Source organism: Bos indicus, chromosome 25, assembly GCF_029378745.1.
Source record: "Bos indicus isolate NIAB-ARS_2022 breed Sahiwal x Tharparkar chromosome 25, NIAB-ARS_B.indTharparkar_mat_pri_1.0, whole genome shotgun sequence".
Taxonomy (NCBI): Eukaryota; Metazoa; Chordata; class Mammalia; order Artiodactyla; family Bovidae; genus Bos; species Bos indicus.
Window position 1 is genome coordinate 34,709,628 of NC_091784.1, and position 19,535 is coordinate 34,729,162.

Genomic DNA, 19,535 nt, shown 5'->3' on the forward strand with positions numbered 1-19,535 from the left:
TAACATTGGTGTCAGTCCATAAAATATAGATTATGGTTGCAGCCTGGCCAGAAAATTAAGATGTTGTCCTGGGAAAGAGCCAGAGACCCCACTGGCAGCGCCTCGCACCTCACCCTGCACATAACACGTGCTGCCAGCTGGCCCGCAGACCCTGGCCCGCTTGGGAGCCCAGTGGACTCGGAGATTCCCAGGGTGGGGCCTGTTGGGTGGGACGCCCAGGGTGGGGCACCTGGGGCGGAGCGCGCAGGCGCGCTGATGCCTCGAGCCCCAAAGGGAGGGCGGGTGCGCGCACTTCTCGCGCACGCGCGCACGGAGGGGGCGACGGCTGCGGTGACGCTGCTGCGCCGGGCGGGCGGCGGCGCGTGAGGCGCGCGATTCTCGGTGTCTTGGGAGCAGTGCCCCGGCCCCCGCCGTTCCCGCCGCCGCCATGTCGGGCCGGTCGGTCCGGGCCGAGACCCGCAGCCGGGCCAAGGATGACATCAAGAAGGTGATGGCAGCCATCGAGAAAGTGCGGAAATGGTGAGGGGCCAGGCCCAAGGGTGCTGGTGGGGGAGGCCGCCGGCCCAGGTCCAGAGCAGCGGCGAAGTGGCGGGCGGGGTGGGAGCCGACCGGCAGGCGCTTGGGGGAGGGGGGAGCGGAGAAGACGGGAGGAGGGAGCCGCTCGCTTCGGCGTGAGGTCAGAGGGCGCGCCGGCCACGACCAATCAGAGGGCTTCCCGGCCCGCGGGCCCGCCCACCTGCTCCCCCGGCAGCGCGGCGCGGGCGGGGATCTGCCGGCTTCCGGCGACGCCGGGTCTGAGGGGTTTGTTTAGCTGCGGGTCCGCGCGGGCATGCCTGAGGAACCTTTTGCGTTCTGAACTGTCCTGTATACTAACCAACAATCTCTGAGGGGTTCCCGTTGGCCAGACTGAGCACTCTGCGTATTAAGGCGTCTGGGTTAGATGAGAACTTTAAGGCAAGCCACCTGCCACGGGGCTAGGGAGTCATTAGAATAAAAATTCCTGTCTTTCTCCTAATATGGGCTCACGCGCGCGAGCTGGATAGGCATTTTCTCTTGGTGACCTGGGAGCTGTTAGAAGAGTCAGGATCTCCCCCTTGTTTGGAAACGGCTCCTGTCATGTTCATTGCAGGCGCAGGTTGACCGCCTGTTTTGTACCAGGAGTTCCAGTGTTTGCGCCAACTTCTTGAGTACTTTTCTCTAGCTGATTGCTACCGATAACTTTTACTTTACTAATAACTTTAAAGCCGGGTAGGTGTTAGCTCCCTCCAGGAAGCCTTCTCCAAGACCTCCTTGCCCTTCACCCTCCGCTCCCTTTAGAGTCATTGTTGTTACTCTTTAGTCGCTAAGTAATGTCCTATTCTTTGCGACCCCATATAGCCCGCCAGGCTGCTCTGTCCGTGGGTTTTTCCAGGCAAGAATACTGGAGTGGGTTGCCATTTCCTTATCCAGGGTATCTTCTCAACCCAGGGATCGAACCCGTGTCTCCTGCTTTGGCAGGTGGGTTCTTTACCACTGAGCCACCTGGAAAACAGGGTCATCATTACCTTGAACTTTATTTATTTGCATGTTTATTTGTCCATTTTGCTACAGGACCAAGTTCCTCATCTCTAAGGACTCACAAATACTAGTTAAATAGTTAACGATCTTCCTCCTCCGAATCTAATGCTTTAGGTTTTGTGAAACCTAGGACTGGGCATCCCTTCCTTTTCTGTCCATCTCTCTCCTCACCTGCAGCCAAGGGCAGTTAAGCATCTTCTGTCACCTGGAACTCTGTCTCACCTAGAACTCTGTACCCGGCTCCCTGTGATCTGCCTGCCTGCTTCAGGACTGGCCCAGTTCCTTGATCCATTCGTTACTTTGTATTTTTCTCAAGTGTGAATTTTTTAGCACTCTTTTGCTTAGGAAATAATGCTTCATTGATCTCTTCTTGTCCTTAGGATAAAGACCAAAAATGATCCTTCATACCTCACTAGACTGGCTCAAACTGCCCTCTTTCGCAAGATGCTGGCCATCTTTCAGTTGGAGCCACACTACCTTTCCTTCCGCCCAGCAACCTTCCTTTACCCACTCCTTCCACTTGCCTAGTTAGTGCCTGGCTCTGCTCTGCAGTTGCTTCCTCACTGAAACCTTTCAAGAGCCCCAGTCTAAATCAGGTCCTGTCCTATTTGGAGCTTTCCACAGTGGCATTAGGTTGAACCATAAGACCTCTATATTTGCCTTTTTTATCTGCAGAAATGGCAGTTTGATGTGGTTAAATCTAATAATCAGGTTTCTAACTGAAATGAGTTGTGTGGTGTCTGTTTACAGTTGGAATTCAGGCTCGGGAGAGTCAGGACTGTGTATCTTGTTCCCTGTGTGCTCAGGACCTAGCAGAGGGTCTTGTAGATTCAATACTTGTTGAATAAATGAGGAGTAAATGAGTGGCTTGTCCAGGAATTAATTCCAGTTTCTAAGTCTTTAGTTCATTCTTCTTTCTGTTACATCACAGTCTCTATATTTTTGTGATGTCATTTGCTGAATAGCATCATCAATAACAGCAGTTATTTTTTGGCTTTTCTGTTCTCACATTGGGACTTGAAACATTCAGAAGTCACACTTCAGGCTCCCCAACTCTGGCCATCCGTAATCTGCACCCTTATTCAAGAATGTTACTTGCCTTCCCCTCCCCAGGTATGTGTGGGGAGGGGAGAACAGCTACTCATTTTTTTTAAGGCCTATCTCAAAAGTACCCTCTTCTGTAAAATGAAATCTTAAAGCCATCTTTCCATGGCGCTTGGCCTTCACCTCTTCCAAAAGCCAGTGTAAGGCTCAGTTCTGTTAGCTGAAAGCATCGTGTCCTGTTCCTTGGTTATTGGAATTGTGTTTCAACCCAGTTTCCCTGGTGGCTCAGATGATAAAAGAGTCTGCCTGCAATGTGGGAGACAGAGGTTTGATCCCTGGGTTGGGAAGATTCCCCTGGAGAAGGAAATGGCAACCCATTCCAGTATTCTTGCTTGGAGAATCCCATGGGTGGAGGAGCCTAGTGGGCTACAGTCCATGGGGGTCACAAAGAGTCGGACACACTGAGCAACTGACGCACCCAGAGTTTCACGGAGTTTTGCCTTCCATGGGATATCCTGGTCTTTCAGCCTTCTTTCTTGCCGCCTTCACATATTACAATGATTTCTTTACTTATCTTTCATTGCTATGAGTTCCCAAGATAGGGACACTATCTTATATATCCTTTATCCTTACATATCCTATTTTATAATAGGACTTTATAAAAGCAGTGGGATTGAATTAATTTTGGGGAGATGAAGAAGTTATGCAAGATGGATACCTGAGTTTGAAAATGTGCTCATACTCCATACTACTGTAGTCTGTGAGGAAAAAAATGGTTTTGGTACACCATGTGAGCAGAGGTGACAGGTGGAAGGTTCGGGGCTAAAGGAATTCGATAGTGAAGTGTTTCTGGAAAGGGTGATTTTGCCTTGAAAAGTAAAGTAGGATTTGACAGTTTATGAAGCATTTAAGGTTGACCACATGATCTGGTGAGAAGTAGAAAAGCACAAGTTCTGATCAGAAAATCTGTTTTATTTTATCGGTTCTGAGAAGTGTCTTTGTTTTAGGGAGAAGAAGTGGGTTACTGTGGGTGACACGTCCCTTAGGATATTTAAGTGGGTTCCTGTGACAGACAGCAAGGAGGTAAGTGTGGAAGAAAATCAAAACAACAAAAAGGTAACGTCTTCTTTCTTTCTTTCTTTCTTTGATTGCCTCTTAGCTGTTATGGGATATATTTCCCCAGAATTGAGTTGAAAATACTTCAGGGACCCGTCTGTCATTGGTCCATGCAAAGCCTCTCATTTTATTAGATTCCCCCTTCTCCCCGTTATTCCCTTTTCTTAACCCATTCCTCTTTTCCAGGGCTTGACCAACTACACCCCAGGCCTGTTCCCTGGGTGTCCATATAGTTTAATTTGAACACGCCTGTGCCCGCTGGTTTCCTTATTTGTGGTGGCTTTTGACTTGTAATGGTAGCATTGAGTAGGCCATAACATCTAATGGCCTGCAGAGCCCAAGATATTTATTATTGGCCTCATAAGAAAAAGTTTATGGACTCTTGCTGCCCACTGTAGCATATTAGATGTGTTTTGTATGTATATATGCCTTTCTAATTCCCCTTCCATGATTTTATTTGTACATCTGTATATTCTTGAAAAATACACAGCTTTGTTTCATATTTGTATTTTCAAAACTTTGCATCTATATATAGCATTGTGCTGTAAACCTCTTTTGTCTTTTTGTGTGAAAACTCAAACATGTTTCTGTAATTGTAAATAAAATTATTATCTTTACTCTTGCATTATATTCTCTTATGTGCAGTAACCACATTTATCTATCAATACATTCCCTGAGTGATAAACTCCCAGATTTCTCCCCCTCTTTTTATTCTAATTGTTTTTAAAAGATCTGAACTATAAAATGCATACAAAGGTATCTAAAACATAATGTACTATGCAGGGAAAAAAATATGAAGCTAATACCCTTGTAAAAACCACATGTCAAAAGATAGATGTTGTTAACTCCCCCAGCAGCCTCTGAAACTTGCCATCATCCCTGTTTCTCCCCTCCAGGGGAGATCAGTCTCCTTTTGCTTTTCTTACTACTTCTTTAGTCATGTGTGTTTACACATTTCTTGATATAAACAGCATCACAAAGTATCTGTTTTTGTGGGTCTGACTTTTTTGCCTAGTGTTATGTTTGTAGAATCATCCATGTTGTCTTTGGAGCTGTTTGTTCCTTTTCCTTGATGTATGGAGTTCTGTTAGAGTACTGTACCATAATTTATTAATATCCATTTTCCTGTAGATGGATATTTGGATTGTCTCCAGTTTGGGATAACAGGAACAAAGCTCCTGTGAACATTCTTATTTTGTATACGGGTCAACATGTGTGCGAGTTTTCCTAGAATATATTCCTAGGAGTAGAATTGCCAAGTCTTAGGATATGTGTATTTTGACGTATACCAGGAATGCCAAAGTGATTGTGCCATTGTATATTCCCAGCAGACATACCAGAGTTCTCACGGCTCCTAACCCTCATCAACAGTTGGTATTGTTGGACTTGATGTATTAAGATAGCTCATTTTGGTTTTGATATGGTGATTAAGGATGTAATTACTGATGAGATGGAGAACTTTTTCAGCATCCTTGGGGATTTCCTCTTTTAGGCAGTGCCAGTTTAAGTCTGTTTGGTTATGGTCTCTTTCTTGCAACTTGTAGGGATTCTCTGTGTTGTGGACACATATTCTTTATTGATTGAATACTGTCTGTACCTTGTTCCATTCCATGGCTTGTCTTCACCCTCTGTTTATGCAGGCTTAATTAGCAGAAGTTTTTTTTAATTTTAATGTAGATAAAGTACTTTTCTGGATAGTGCTTTTAAATGTCTTAAATCTTTTCCTTTTTTGAGGTTACAAAGATATTTTCCCATATAATGTACAAGCTTGTTATTCTGTTCCCATTTATAATATACCTGGAGTTGATTTTTGTGTATTTTGAAGTCAGGGCCCAATTTCATATTTTTCCATGTGGGTATGCATTTGTGCTCCCACTTGAAGAGACTGTTCGTTTCTTCTTGCTCTGTAGAACCACCTTTGTTGCGTTTCAAGTATAGATACGGGTCTGTGTGTTTTGCTGCCAGCTTTCTTGGGTAGCCTGGTTGACTGTGGTGAACAGCCTTCATCCATTCTCCTTGAGGACTTGTGAGAGGTTTTCTCTGGATTAGATGCCCAGGAGTGAGATTGCTCTGTTGTTGGCTGTCCATATATGATTGATTTTTAAAAATATTTATTTAGTTAGTTATTTGGTTGTGCTGGGTCTTAATTGCAGCATGCAGGATCTAGTTCCTGGATCAGGGATTGAAACCAGGGCCCCCTGCATTAGGAGTGTGGATTCTAAGCCACAGGAGCACCAGGGAAGTCCCATACCTGATTGTTTTTACTCGATGTGGCCAGATCTCTCTCCTGAATGGCTGCCCTGGATAGTTACCTCCTGTTTCCCACATCCTCACCAACATTTGGTATCATCTAACACCTAAATTTTTGGGTTCCAAAATCACTGCAGATGGTGATTGCAGCCATGAAATTAAAAGACGCTTACTCCTTGGAAGGAAAGTTATGACCAACCTAGATAGCATATTGAAAAGCAGAGACATTACTTTACCAACAAAAGTCCATCTAGTCAAGGCTATGATTTTTCCAGTGGTCATGTATGGATGTGAGAGTTGGACTGTGAAGAAAGCTGAGCGCCAAAGAACTGATGCTTTTGAACTGTGGTGTTGGAGAAGACTCTTGAGAGTCCCTTGGACTACAAGGAGATCCAACGAGTCCATTCTAAAGGAGATCAGTCCTGGGTGTTCTTTGGAAGGAATGATGCTGAAGCTGAAACTCCAGTACTTTGGCCACCTCATTCGAAGAGTTGACTCATTGGAAAAGACTCTGATGCTGGGAGGGATTGGGGACAAGAGGAGAAGGGGACGACAGAGGATGAGATGGCTGGATGGCATCACCGACTCGATGGACGGGAGTTTGAGTGAACTCTGGGAGTTGGTGATGGACGGGGAAGCCTGGCGTGCTGCGATTCATGTGGTCGCAAAGAGTCGGACACAACTGAGCGACTGAACTGAACTGAGCACCTAATTCCTAAATCCTGTTAGTCTGGTGGATGTAAAGTAGTATCTCTTTGTTTACTCTATATTTCTCTGAACACTAGGGAGATTGATAATTTTATCTCTTCAGATTTCCTTTTTATACATTTAGATTTCCTCTTCTCTGATTTCTTCTTTCTTTCTTTTTTTTATGGCTGTGTGGCTTTGTGGGATCTTAGTTCCCCAACCAGGGATTAAACTCAGGCCCTCAGCAGTGAAAGCCTGGAGTCCTACTAACCACTGGACCACCAGGGAATTCCCCTCTGATTTCTTAAATTTTCCTTATTCTTATATTGGACTTCCTGTCTTTACTTTTCTGATTTGCATTGATTCTTTCATGTTATAGATACAGGAAACTCGTATTAGTTTTGTACATGGCAGTTGTCTTTGTCTAACATGTCGCATATGATAACTTTGTCAGTAATAGCCTTTAATTTTTTTCTGTCAAGTTAACTTTTTCCTTCTGATTTTTACTTCCAGGGTGATGTTTCAAAATTATTCTCCATTTCCTGGTTATAGAGGACTTCTGCATCTTCTGCTAGCTTTTTAATTTTAACTTTCATTTTTAGACCTTTAATCCGTGTAGGTTTTTTTTTTTTTTTTTAAATGGTGAAGATAAGAATCTAATTTTAATTTTCCTTCATGTGATGAGCCACTGCCCCTAATACTGGTCACTCCATAATCTGTCCTTCTCCACTGGTATGTGACGTCATCCCTGTGTGCTGTATTCACATGCTTTTGTTTTTGAGCTTTCCATTTTTTTGTTGTTATGTTTGTATGCTAGATTTATTTACTATGCTTTTAGTGTGGTCTTCATGTAGGGTGAGTTTTCTCTCTTGTAGGTTTTTGGAAAGATAGTCTTTACCAGAATGAAAAATTCCCTCCTCTTTTTAGTTTTCTGAGGCTTATTAAAAATTATGAATAGATAATTTGGACTTAATCCAGCTGCTTTTCCTGTGTTTACTTAAGTGTTCATGGGACTTTCGTCCTTTAATCTATTAAAATGATGAATTTCTGATGTTTGAACCATTGCATTCTTAAGACAAATTCTACTTGGACATGCCTTTCTTCTTTTTTTTCTCATAATATTACATTCAGTTCACAAATAATTGAGGTATTTGCATCTGGTTTGTAAATTGGTCTGTAATTTTCTTTTCTTATGCTATCTTTACCTTGTTTACACCAGCATCCTGAAACAAATTAGGTTAGTTTCCCCTCTTTTGATTTCTAGAACAACTTGCATAAAATGAAGGCCCTACCTTAGTACTTTCTGGGTCTTTGGTGGCGGGATAGGTGTTGATTATCATTACAGTGGCTCTCGTGGTGATTGATGTATTTAGGTTTTCCTTTTTTCTGTACTTATTTTGCTGTTTTGTGTCTTTGCAAAAAATGTTTCCATTTCAAGTAGGGGATTGTTTCTTTAATGGGGGACAGTGCTGAGTCTTCACCCTTACCCACTTCCCCAGGAGTGTTTAGAAATGAGGCAAGGCACTGTTTGGTTGGCCAGCCATGCTAAGCTTTTGGCAACACACGAGTCAGTCCTATGCAGTGAAGAATTAGTCAGCCTGTCCAGAAGGCCAGCAGTGCCCTGCTGCCGAGCACTGATCGGTTTTCAGTTGTGCTGCTGTGTAGTCATTTATAATGTCCTTTTGTACTTTAAAGCCTCTTGGTAGTTATTTTGTCTTGTTCACATTTGTTGTTTGTTTTTCCCATGTAACATGGTCCTAAAACCTTTATTAAAAGAATCATCGTGTAATTTTTGTTCATCTTTCTTTCATTTTGCTTTGTTTTCTATTTGATTAATTTTTGCCCTTGTTATTTTCTTTTTTTTGTTTTATTCTGTTTTTTCCACTTCTTGGGTTGAACACTTAGCACTCTTTTTCTTGTTTTTCTTTGCTTTTTTTTTTGCAGTCCATTTCACTTCTGTAGTTATCTCCCACAGATTTGGACATACATGAGTGTCAGGATATCATGATGGTGTCATTTAGCTGTAAGATTTTCATAGGTTTCTCTTTGGTTTCCTCTTTAACTCAAAGGTTATTTAATAGAATGATATTTAGTTTTCAGATGTGTGAGGTTTTTGAAAGCTGTCCTTTTAAAATTGGTGCTCTGATTGTATGGAATTGGTAGGGTATTTGTTCTTTGGCATTACTGGGACTTTTTTTGTGATCTGATCTGTAATTGAATTGTGGACAGTTCACTTATAATTAAAACAGATATATACTCTCGATATGAAATTAAACAATTGAAGGATTTGTTATGTTATCCAAATCTTCTGTATCTTTGCTCATCTTTGTATGGTTTGCTCTGTATGTTTCTGAAAAGAGTGTGTGAAATTGTTGGTTTGTTTGCTTCTTCATGATCTCAGTGCAGTTCAGTCGCTCAGTCATGTCCGACTCTGCGACCCTGTGAACCACAGCACGCCAGGCCTCCCTGTCCATCACCAACTCGCAGAGTCCACCCAAACACATGTCCATTGAGTCAGTGATGCCGTCCAACCATCTCATCTGTCGTCCCCTTTTGCTGCCCTCAATTTCTCCCAGCATCAGGGTCTTTTCAAATGAGTCAGCTCTTCGTATCTTTCATGGTCTATGAGTCAGTTATCCTTTGTACTTTGAAGCGCTATTTTTGATCCATGTATGTTTATGATTCTTACGTCATCTTGACCTGTTCCTCTTTTTACCAGTATGTAATATCCTTCTTTGTCCCTTTCTCACCTCACATTCTGTTTTATCTGATACTACACTTTATATCCTATCTTCTTTTGATTTGTATTTGCCTGGTATGTCTTGTAATACTGTTTTTCCCCGTTTTACATTTTTCTGCTTATTGGGCATATTAGGATTAGGTTTAGCCGTGCGTGAGGGAAAACTCAAAATAGCAGTGGTTTAAAGCCGTTATTTTGTTCTTAGAGAAACAGAAGTATGCAGTCCCGGACTGGTGTGGTAATTTTGTTCTAAGAGTCCCCAGGGACCCAGGTTTCCGGCACCCTCTCTCCTTTTCTTTTTAGTTTACTTCTAAGGGAGTAGTGGCCTCACTCATTTTACGTTGTTTCTGCTGGGGTAAGATTACATGTCGTGAAGTTTACCGTCTTAACCTCTGCAGCGTGGACAGTTCAGCAGTGTTGAGTGCATTCACCTTGTATAACCCATCTCTGAAACTCTTCGTCTTGCAGAGGTAAAAAACTCTGTACCCATTAAATAATTCCCCATTCCTCTGTTCGTGTTTGACCTTATATTCCAAGTTCGAGCTCTAGTCATCATTCAGCATATTCAAGTTCAGGGCAGTAAGAGAGTGGAAGGGTTGGCATATAGTGTTTTCATGAATTTAAGGAGTTTTCCAGAAGTCTCCTTAAGATGTATATACTAAGTGTTCATAATAACTGTGGCATGTCTAGGCACCAGAAAGGCTGGGAAAGTGTGACCACCTAAAAATTCTATTTTTATGGACAAGGATTTCAGTCATAATACACTTTGCTTTTCTTTTTTTCTCTTCACCTCATGATGACTAGACAGATTTTCTTCTGCTGATCTGGAAGTTCTGCGTTCTATTTTTAATCTTTTTATTGGCAACTTCCAACCTAATAAGACTTACACTAATTTTCCATATCAATGTATAAAGCTTATAAAATTCTGTATTTTTCCTCTGAGCCTCTGGTCTCCATCGCCCCCTTCCCCCCACCCTTTCGTCCCTACCCTGTCCTTTGTTTTGAATGGAATTTCATCTTTTTTTGGCCACACCGTGTGGCTTGTGGGATCTCAGTTCCCTGGCCAGGGACTGAACCCTGGTCAAAGCACTGGGCCCCTGAAAGACTAACCACTGGGCCACCGGGGGACTCCCTAAATGGAATATCCTGTAATGTTGACATCTAGCTTTATTTCTTAACTTTTAGTTTGTTTCATCTCTTTATCCTTTCTTTGTATATTCTGACTTCTTCATCTAGTTTTTGCTCACTAATCTTTTCTTCAGCTCTTATCTATTTCTGCTTATAAACTCATTCACCTAATTTTTACTTTGAACAATTTCATTGCTCATACCAAATATCCTTGGCAGTGGTTCAGAACGACTTTCCCGTGTCATCCTTGTCTTTCTGAGGAGAGTTGCCATATTCTATTTAAGTTCTTCTGTCCTGTTAGTGCACTTTCCCTGGCATAGCTTGCTCTGTTAATTCTTTCATGGGTCTGTTTTCCTCCAGTGTCTGGTTAGTTTTCTCTGTGCACTCATCTTTTCCTTTCGACTTTGAGCTGTGTTGGCTAGAAGCATGTAACCGAGGGGAAAATGTGAGCCTAAGCTCCATGCTTTCTCCTCTAAATAGCTGAGGGGATGGGATTAGCCTCGGGGTTCAGCCTTTCCCTTTGCCCCTCTCTCATCTTCCGCTGTCTCCCAGGGAGCTCTCTAGTACCAGTCTCCACATGCTGCCTTTATCTGCGAGCAGCCATCCTTGCCAAGTCCATGGAAGCCGGTGGGTGAAAGTTAGAGGGGCTCTGGGGCCACCCTTTGTTTTTCATCTACCCTTGGCTCTGGTGATGCCAGTACCATACAGGCCACAGGTCAGGCTGCTCGATCTCTTGTGCCGACGCCCCCTTCCCCATTGCTCAGACGGAAGCCCCTGGCCCTTTCCTATTTCTTTTTTTTTCCACTTGTGCCATATGGGATCTCACTTCCTCAACCAGGGATCAGATTTGCTCCTCCTGCATAGGAAGTGCAGAATCTTAACCACTGGACCTGGGGGACATCCCCCTTTGCTATTTCAGGTTCTGCTTGTCCAGGACCTAGCTCCCTTTGTCTCTCCGAAGGACTTCTCACAGTGTTTGTATTGGTTTCTGAGCTGGACCCTGAGGTCCATTGGTTTATCTACCTTCCACTGGTTTGTGGTAGTGTGCCAGCTTCAAAGGTACTAGCATAGACCTGTTAGGTTAGGAAAAATCGAAAATGATCAAATTGGTAGAGAAGAATACGTGAAGGATGTAAGGGAGTGGGACACTGCTGATGGGAGAATTAACTGGGACAAACTTTCTACAGGTTGATCATATGTGTATACTTAAAAAGCTTAATTAACCAGATGTTGGGAATCCTTTCACAATATATACACATATCAAATTACCCCAGGATATACTTTAAATATTGTACAGTTTTATTTGTCAGTTATACCTCAGTAAAGCTGAGAGTGTGTGTGTGTGGGAGCCTTCAGAATGTTTACGCCTTTGATCTAGAAGTTTTACCTCTAGACATTTATCCTCAGGACGTAATCGTGATGTGTACAAGGTACATCTGCAGTGTTGAGTATTCCAGTATTGTTCGTGGTATTTAAAAATTGCAAGCAAAATGAAGATCTTAGCTGTAAAGAATTAAGTTATTGTGCACCTGTATATTGTACAGCTTTGTTACCCTTTTAAAAGATGGTCTGAAAGACTACTCAGTGGCATAGAAAAATGTTTTTAATATGATGAGTTGGGGTGGGGAGCAAGTTATAAGATTGAATCATGGTCCATTTCGATACAATTATGTTCGGGCATCTCTGGTTGTGCAGGTGATTTTCATCTCTTTTCCTGTATTTTCAGAATTTCTTACAGTGAATGCATATTTTACGTGAGCACAGAATCTGAGCACAGAGTCGTTGAACTAAGGAGAGATCAGGGAAAAATAACAGTAAGACCAAAAGTTGGCATGGGTGCTGTGACGCTCATACTCCAAATATATTGCCAGCCTTCTAGTAGAGAGTAGGGAGGCACAGGGTATTTTAAGAGAAATATGTATATACTTTCTGATCTAGAAGAATTTTTTTTTTTGGTGTGAATTTCGCCAATAATCCAGGAAAAATAAAAGTTAAGCATTGTAGATTTATTTCTACTAGTACTAAACAAACACAGTCCTAAATAAGGTAAAGCTAAATGTCAACTAGTTGAGTAGTGATTGAGTGAGTATGATACCGGGAATATTATGCAGCCAGTAAAAATCATGTTTAGGTAGCCTCTGTAGTTAAATGGTAAAGTGTAATTGCGCTAAAATTATGTCTGCATATAAAACAGAAGGGAAGGACTACATACATATATATGTACAGTTGACTTATTGCCGAGTTACGATTGAGAGTATTCACAAAAACTAAGCTGTGTTACTAGTACAATGCGTGTACGATAAAGTGACAAGTATGTGGAGTATGGGTTAGTAAGTTTGGGATTGTCCAGATTTGAAATTCCAGCTGTGAGGATGCTCTCATTTGCAAATGCTTGGGTTGGTGATTGCCTTTCCTGTGGGCTGGTGTGTTGCAAGCTAGTGCTTACCTTCCACTGTGGTTCCCCCACCCATGTGACTTGCATCCCGCCTGAAGGCAGAGGTGGACATGGGAGGTCACTCCAAGTGGATGGGGTGGGTTGGTCAGGAGTAGAGCTTGGAGGGGCCCCTTGTCCTGTCCCTGCTCACATCACATATAAAGTGACTCCTTCCTTTGTCCAGTCAAAGGGCCTTTCTTCTTTCACTTTTTACCCCTAGCTGTGCTCCTGAAACGGATCTTTGCTCAAATGAGTATTTTGTAATTCTCACCCATGTAGGGAAGGATCGAGCAGAGCATTCTGATCAGGGCAGAAAGCAGGAGGGTCCCACAGAGAACTCCAGTGGAAGCAGATGTATATAGCTGCCTTTTTCTTGTGAGTCATGAGATTAGCGCTGGAAGGGTCCATTTTACTGATAGAGCCACTGAGGCCCGGGGACACCTTGTCCAGATCCTGTTATTCCTTGGGTCTTAAAACCCCCGTTGTTCCTCATGTTCCTAATCCAGACCTCTGTGGTGTCTCAGCACCTTCTTTCTCTCTTTCTGTGAGTCTTCTGCTTGGCTCTGTCATATTCCTCTTTTTTTCCTTTTCTAGAAAGAAAAGTCAAAATCGAACAGTTCCGCAGCCCGGGAACCTAATGGCTTTCCCTCTGATGCCTCAGCCAATTCCTCTCTCCTTCTTGAATTCCAGGGTGAGTTGCATCCTCATGTCTTTCTTGCAGGAAAATGAATATTTAGATGACCCATCAGTAATCCGAAGACTAGCCTGTGTGTCATTTCAGTGCCCACGGTTTTGCTGGTGTCTTGCTGGGCACCTGACAGAAGTCTTTGCATTTCGACTTCACAGTAACCCTGCAGGACAGACGAGTCTCCTCACTTTCCAGTTAAGGAACCTGAGGCTCAGGGAGGCGAGGCGCCACGTCTAAAGTTAGTCACTCGTAAGTGAGGACCGGTGGTAGGTCCTGGTTTTCTGGATCAGAAGCTCTGTTCTTTAGACTGTGCATTTGATGAGAGCACTTCAGAGGGGCGCCTCCCCCTTCCACCCCCAGGCTGGGGCGTCTGTCTGTCTGTCTACAGTTAGGCCAAGCTCCGCCTCCTAAGCCAGTCTTCGGTAGACGTCCGGCCTGAGTCAGCACTGCACTGAGAGTGCGACCTTTTCTACCTGTGTGGCAGTTCCTGCTTAGGAACACTATCACTGCAGTGTCTCCTTTTTACATTTGCATCAGCCTGGGTTATAAACCAGGCAGTTACCATCATCCCGATTTAAGGCAACTGATACTTGGAGGAGAAAAGTATCTACCTAAGCTGAGAAGTGACAGAACTCTATTATTTTGTGTAATAAAATGCTACTTCCATTTTAGTGTAGAAGATAGTGGTCATTGCAGGATGAAGACTAGAAAAGGCTTACAGTTTTCTCTTTGGAGCTAGACTGGGAACAGCCAGGTATCCCCTCCTTCCCTCTGCCCTAACCGCCCCTACCCCGCGGTTGGCATGGTACAGAAGAGACTACAGGGGGACAGTCCTCCAGCCGCGTGAGCTGTCTCCACAGCATAAAGCTCTGGGAGACATGGGAGGCTCCACTTCTTCAGCTTGGCCACCGTCTCACCCTTTTCATGCCCTGAACCTTTAGTGCGCTCCTGCCGGGTGCCAGGTCCTGTGTACTGTGCTGGAGACTCAAGGACCCGTGAGCCACAGAGCCTGCCTGCACCGGGTGTAACGGAGGGAGACCACTGTGTAACATAGTAAACGCAGGTGTGCACAGCAAGTGGCGGGAGCCTGAGAGGGGGTGGTCGTGCCCACCCAAGGGAGCCTGGGACCCAGGGCTCTGCAGAGGAGAGGATGCCTGAGCTGCCGGTTGGCAGGCATCGGGGCTTTTCAGGAAGATGGGAAGGAGCACGTCATACCAGACACAGTGCTGGTAGCTGCTCTTAGGTTTGGGTCCGACCTGGCTGGAGCCAAGGATACGTAGGGAGAACAGCAGGCAATGAGCCTGGAGATTCGAGAGCAGTGTTTAGGATGTGATAGGGCCCTCTAGTGGGCAGCAGGAACCACAGAAGGGTTTAGAAAGTTCACCCTGGCAGTGGTGTGAGGTCTGCGGCGGGGAGGCTGAGACCCAAGGGAGGGCAGCTGGATGGCTGTTGCCAGAGGCCAGGCCTGAGCTGAGGCAGTGGGGAGGAACGAGTGGACACACGTGGCATCAGAGCAGTAGGACAGGTCCGATTTGGTGACTGGCTGCTGGAGGTGGGGGAGAGGAAGGAATTGTTGAGTCAGTTTTTAAGTTAGGTGGTGACTTTAAGCCTTCAACAGCGCTTCCCAGGTGGGATCCAGTGGTCCATGAGGCAGTGAGGCAGAGCCTGGGCAGGTGCAAGGCCTGAGCTGACCACCTCCAGACCCTGTCACCCTCCTTCAGATAGTTGAGAATGGCAGACAGACTGTCATTTTCTACACCTCTTGTGAGAAAGGTTCAGAGGCAGAGCCACGTCCCTCCATTCACTGGATTGTGAGAAAATACCAGGTCCCAGCTATAATTAGTGGATACTAAAGAAGGGACTCATATGCGTATATTAACCTCCCTGACATATAAATGTTGCATAAACTTAAAGATTCTGGCTTCATCCGGTGGTGCTTAGAATATATGTCATAAAATAACATGTACTTAAATTGGTCAGTTTAGATTCTGTTGGTAATTTGCGATGTGCAGAAGCCCTGGGAATGTCTGCCCTTGGTTCAGGGGCTGTTTGCAGCTGTGATCGGTATGTGCCCAGCTGTGTCCACGCTGTCTGCAGAGACCCCAGGCCCTTCGCTCTGTACTGAGTCCCCCTCGAGCGTGACCGGCCTCAGCCATTGCCTTTGTCATGTTTGATTTTCAGATGAAAACAGCAACCAGAGTTCTGTGTCTGATGTCTATCAGCTCAAGGTGGACAGCAGCACCAACTCGAGCCCCAGCCCCCAGCAGAGCGAGTCCCTGAGCCCTGCGCACACCTCTGACTTCCGCACAGACGACTCCCAGCCCCCCACGCTGGGCCAAGAGATCCTTGAAGGTGAGTCTTCCCTGGCCCAGGATGTGTGTCTTGGAGGGGCCATGCTCTTGCTTTTGATCTTCTTAAGAGTCACTGGTTAGAGACGGTGCCTCAGAGCTGGCAGCTTCAAGCTGTTTGTCCGTTGTTTGAGGCTCTTTTGGGAAATGGTTGTATTTCCCCCTTTCACAGAATGATGGAAAGAAACAGCAACACGATTGAGTGCCAGGCTCTCCTCAAGGAAGGCACTTTTCATATTTGAGGCCTGGTATGAGTCTTGGGTTTCCCTGGTGGCTCAGCAATAAAGAATCTGCCTGCAGTGCAAGAGATCCGGGTTCGATCCCTAGGTTGGGAAGATCCCCTAGAGAAGGAAATGGCAACCCACTCCAGTATTCTTGCTGGGAAATCCCATAGAGGAGCCTGGTGGGCTACAGTCCATGGGGTCACAAAAGATTTGGACACAACTTAGTGACTAAAACAGCAAACATGATTCTCCTTTCAAAAACCTCATGGAATAGCAACTGTTGTCTTCGTTTATCCATGAGGAAGTTGTCTTAAAAAGTTCAGTTGCTTGGCCACGATCCCACAGCTGGTGGAACTGCCTGATTTGTTTCATTCCTTCTAACTTCGGAGTTAGTGCCCTTTGTACTGGATTCTGCAAATTTCTTCTTAGAACGTATGTTGATTCTATAACCAGTGGATACCCCTTCACCAAGGCGCCTCTCAGGAACACTCCCCCAACCTGGGGGGGTCTCCTGTCCCAGCAGGCCCTGCGTTACACTGAACTTGCTTTTTCAGAGCCCTCCCTGCCTGCCTCAGAAGTTGCTGATGAACCTCCGACCCTCACGAAGGAAGAACCAGTTCCTCTAGAGACACAGGTAAGGAGGTGCTTTGGTTTTCATAGTTTCTAAGGAAAATATCAGGGCTCTGTTGATGTTCACTGGCTCTCTAGCATGGGAGGGATGTAGTGGGGGTTGGGAGGCAGCGAGGGATGCTGGTTAGAAGGTTAGGAGGTAGAGAAGAGGTCCTGTGACCTGTGAGACAGTCGGGGTTGTGATTAGGGTGGAAGGGGAGGTCTGCTTCAGAGGGATGCCTTGTCATTCCATGCTCTGGCTGCGTCTAGATTGCTGAGGAAGAGGAAGACTCAAGTGCCCCTCCCCTGAAACGCTTCTGTATGGACCAGCCTGCAGTGCCGCAGACAGCGTCGGAAAGCTAGCACCACCCTGGCGCCCTTCACCTCCAAGCCCCATGCCTCTATTTATTGCATTCTGGTTCTGGCTGTGCTGTGTTGCTGGGGTAAGGGCGAGCACCAGGGTCCAGAGCCTGCACCTCAGAGCCTTCTGGGCTGGAAGGCGGACGCGGGACCTGGGGTCGTAGCATCATCTTCCTGTCCCTGGCACCTGTGTCTGCCTGGTCCTGAGAAGAGGAGCACTCCTGTCCTCTTTGCACCCCAAGGAGGCTGGCGCCTCAGCCGCTTCAGGATCATCTGTCACCTCCAGTAGCAGTCTCTACTCCACAGCCTCTGGACTGAGCTGCTGGTGCTTCTGCAAGAGGAAAGAGAGGGGGAAGGCACCCTCCAGAGAAGAGCGTGCCGAGGGCTTACTTGAACTTGAACGGAGACTGTAGATTCATGGACTTGCCCATAGGGCTAGGGACTCTGTAGGCTGCTGTTGGAGAATGCCTGAGTGGACTCTGGAGGGAAGGGAAGGGCTTAACTCCACACGACGGCAGAAAAGTCCCACCTAGACTTCATGCTATCCTGGCACTTGGACCCATTCCTGAGGCCGTCCTGCCTCTCGTGGGCTCTCTGGCTGCTGACAGTCCTTTGTCCCCCCACTGTAGCCACCCTCTTCCCCCAACACACACAAACACGCACATACTCGCAGCTGTTTCCACCTGGACATTTCATTCCAGTATCCCCCTGCCTCCTGCCATGGTCCCCAGCTCTCCTGCCGCAGACTCTGCCCCAGCGAGAATTTGAGGTTCTGACAGTACTCATCCCCACAGTACTCCTTCAGCCCAGACTTTCTAGAAAGTTCCCTTTTCTTCGAAATCTGCATGTTTCATCGAACCTTGTGATTTTATTTTTTGTTTCAAAAAAGTTTAAGAAAATGGAAATGGACAACGGTGAGTGAAGACATATTTTAGCACTGAATAGAATATTTTTAAAATTAAACTATTTGAAATATGTCTTGTTGGCAGCTGAGTGTGTCATTCTTGAGGGTTGTGGGGGCAGGGGCTGGTGGTGATGGTGGCTGAGTGCTTGTGAAGTCACTGTGGGCTGGGCCCTGCCAGTTGTCTTGACTCCCACAGAGTGACTTCAGTGAAAATGATTTGGAGACTCTGTTTGAGGTTGTCATGTCCTTGGAGTTATACTTCTGCCCCGGTGTACACAGAATACAACCCTATGTACATGGGATGTGTTTCCCACAGCTCCAGGTCCTTAGGTGGCTGACTCTTTAAGTTTTTCTTTTAATTTTTTATTATGGTAAAATACACAACCATAAAATTTACCATTTTAACCATTTTAAAGAACAGTTCAGTGGCACCAAGTGCATTCACAGCAATGCACAAGCATTACCACTATACAGCTCCAAATGTTTTCATTGCCTCAAGCAGAAACCCGTACCCATTAAGCCCTCACTTCCCACTTGCCCCTCCCCCAAGGTGATGGAGGGAAGGGAAATAATAAAAGACAGTGGATTTGGGAAGTTCCGAGGTTTAGGAACCAACAGGACAGGCCGGAAAAGACCAGCCAGAAGCTGAAACTGTAGGGACTTCCCTTGCCATCCAGTTGTTAGGATTCCAGACTTCCGCTACAGGGGACTTAGGTTTGATCCCAGGTCAGGGAACTATATCCTCTTAAGTTGCATCACACAATGAAAAAAAGTGACAGAAGCTGAAACTGTCTAATAAGGGTTTAGGTCTGTATCAGTGAAAGACGAGTGTTAAACTGGAGTCAGAAATGGAGGACAACTGCCAAGCAACAGTCACATTAAAGCTTATTATTTTCTGTTTTAAAATGAAAATATCACTATAGAAAAACATACTGCAAAAATACATGAAAACATAATGAAAGAAAAAAAAAAACCACCACCCATAACTCCCATCTCTGCAAGGTAAGCACTGTTCTTTATTTGGAGAGCCACTTCTCAGCTCTCCTTTTCGTGTAGCTACAGCTGACGTTCTCTATTCTTAAAGCCCCACCTCTAGTTTCCACTTCCGGCAGGATTTCCAGCTGTTCTTGATGGCTCTCCAGGGTACCTCCAGTTCTTGGGGCTGAGCCCGAGCCCATCCCTGAGTCTCCCACTACATCTCTGCTTTACCAACACCAGGGCTGGGTTCGGTCCACAGCAGCCACAAGCACTGGAATGACTTTGGTGCCCATTCTGATGTGCAACTGGGTGCGTTTTGGAAATACCAAAAATGGCCCCCCGTTTTTTTCCCCCCAATGTTTTTGGAGTTTTCACTCTGCGTGTAGTCTGCCATTAGGTGTCTAGTCCTGCAAGCATCCATCCCGTTAGTCACCTTGTCTGTGCCTCTGAAGTCCGGCCACTTGTCTT

The 19,535-nt window shown here is 45.3% G+C and overlaps 1 protein-coding gene across 5 annotated transcripts; it reads left to right on the forward strand.

Moving 5' to 3' along the window:
* The first annotated feature begins 294 nt into the window (after positions 1–294).
* BCL7B (BAF chromatin remodeling complex subunit BCL7B) lies at positions 295–18,162 on the forward strand. Of its 5 annotated transcripts, none has more exons than XM_070780051.1 (7): positions 295–519; positions 3,609–3,684; positions 13,236–13,331; positions 13,551–13,647; positions 15,826–15,996; positions 16,771–16,850; positions 17,096–18,162. In XM_070780051.1, the coding sequence occupies exons 1-7, from the start codon at positions 428–430 to the stop codon at positions 17,186–17,188; spliced, it is 705 nt and encodes a 234-aa protein (XP_070636152.1). In that variant the 5' UTR covers positions 295–427; the 3' UTR covers positions 17,189–18,162. The 5 variants fall into 5 exon arrangements, with proteins under 5 accessions (XP_070636152.1, XP_070636153.1, XP_019843797.1 ...); XM_070780053.1 differs by lacking the exon at positions 295–519 and adding an exon at positions 799–954; XM_070780052.1 differs by lacking the exon at positions 13,236–13,331 and having other exon boundaries at positions 296–519; positions 3,609–3,717.
* Positions 18,163–19,535: the final 1,373 nt, after the last annotated feature.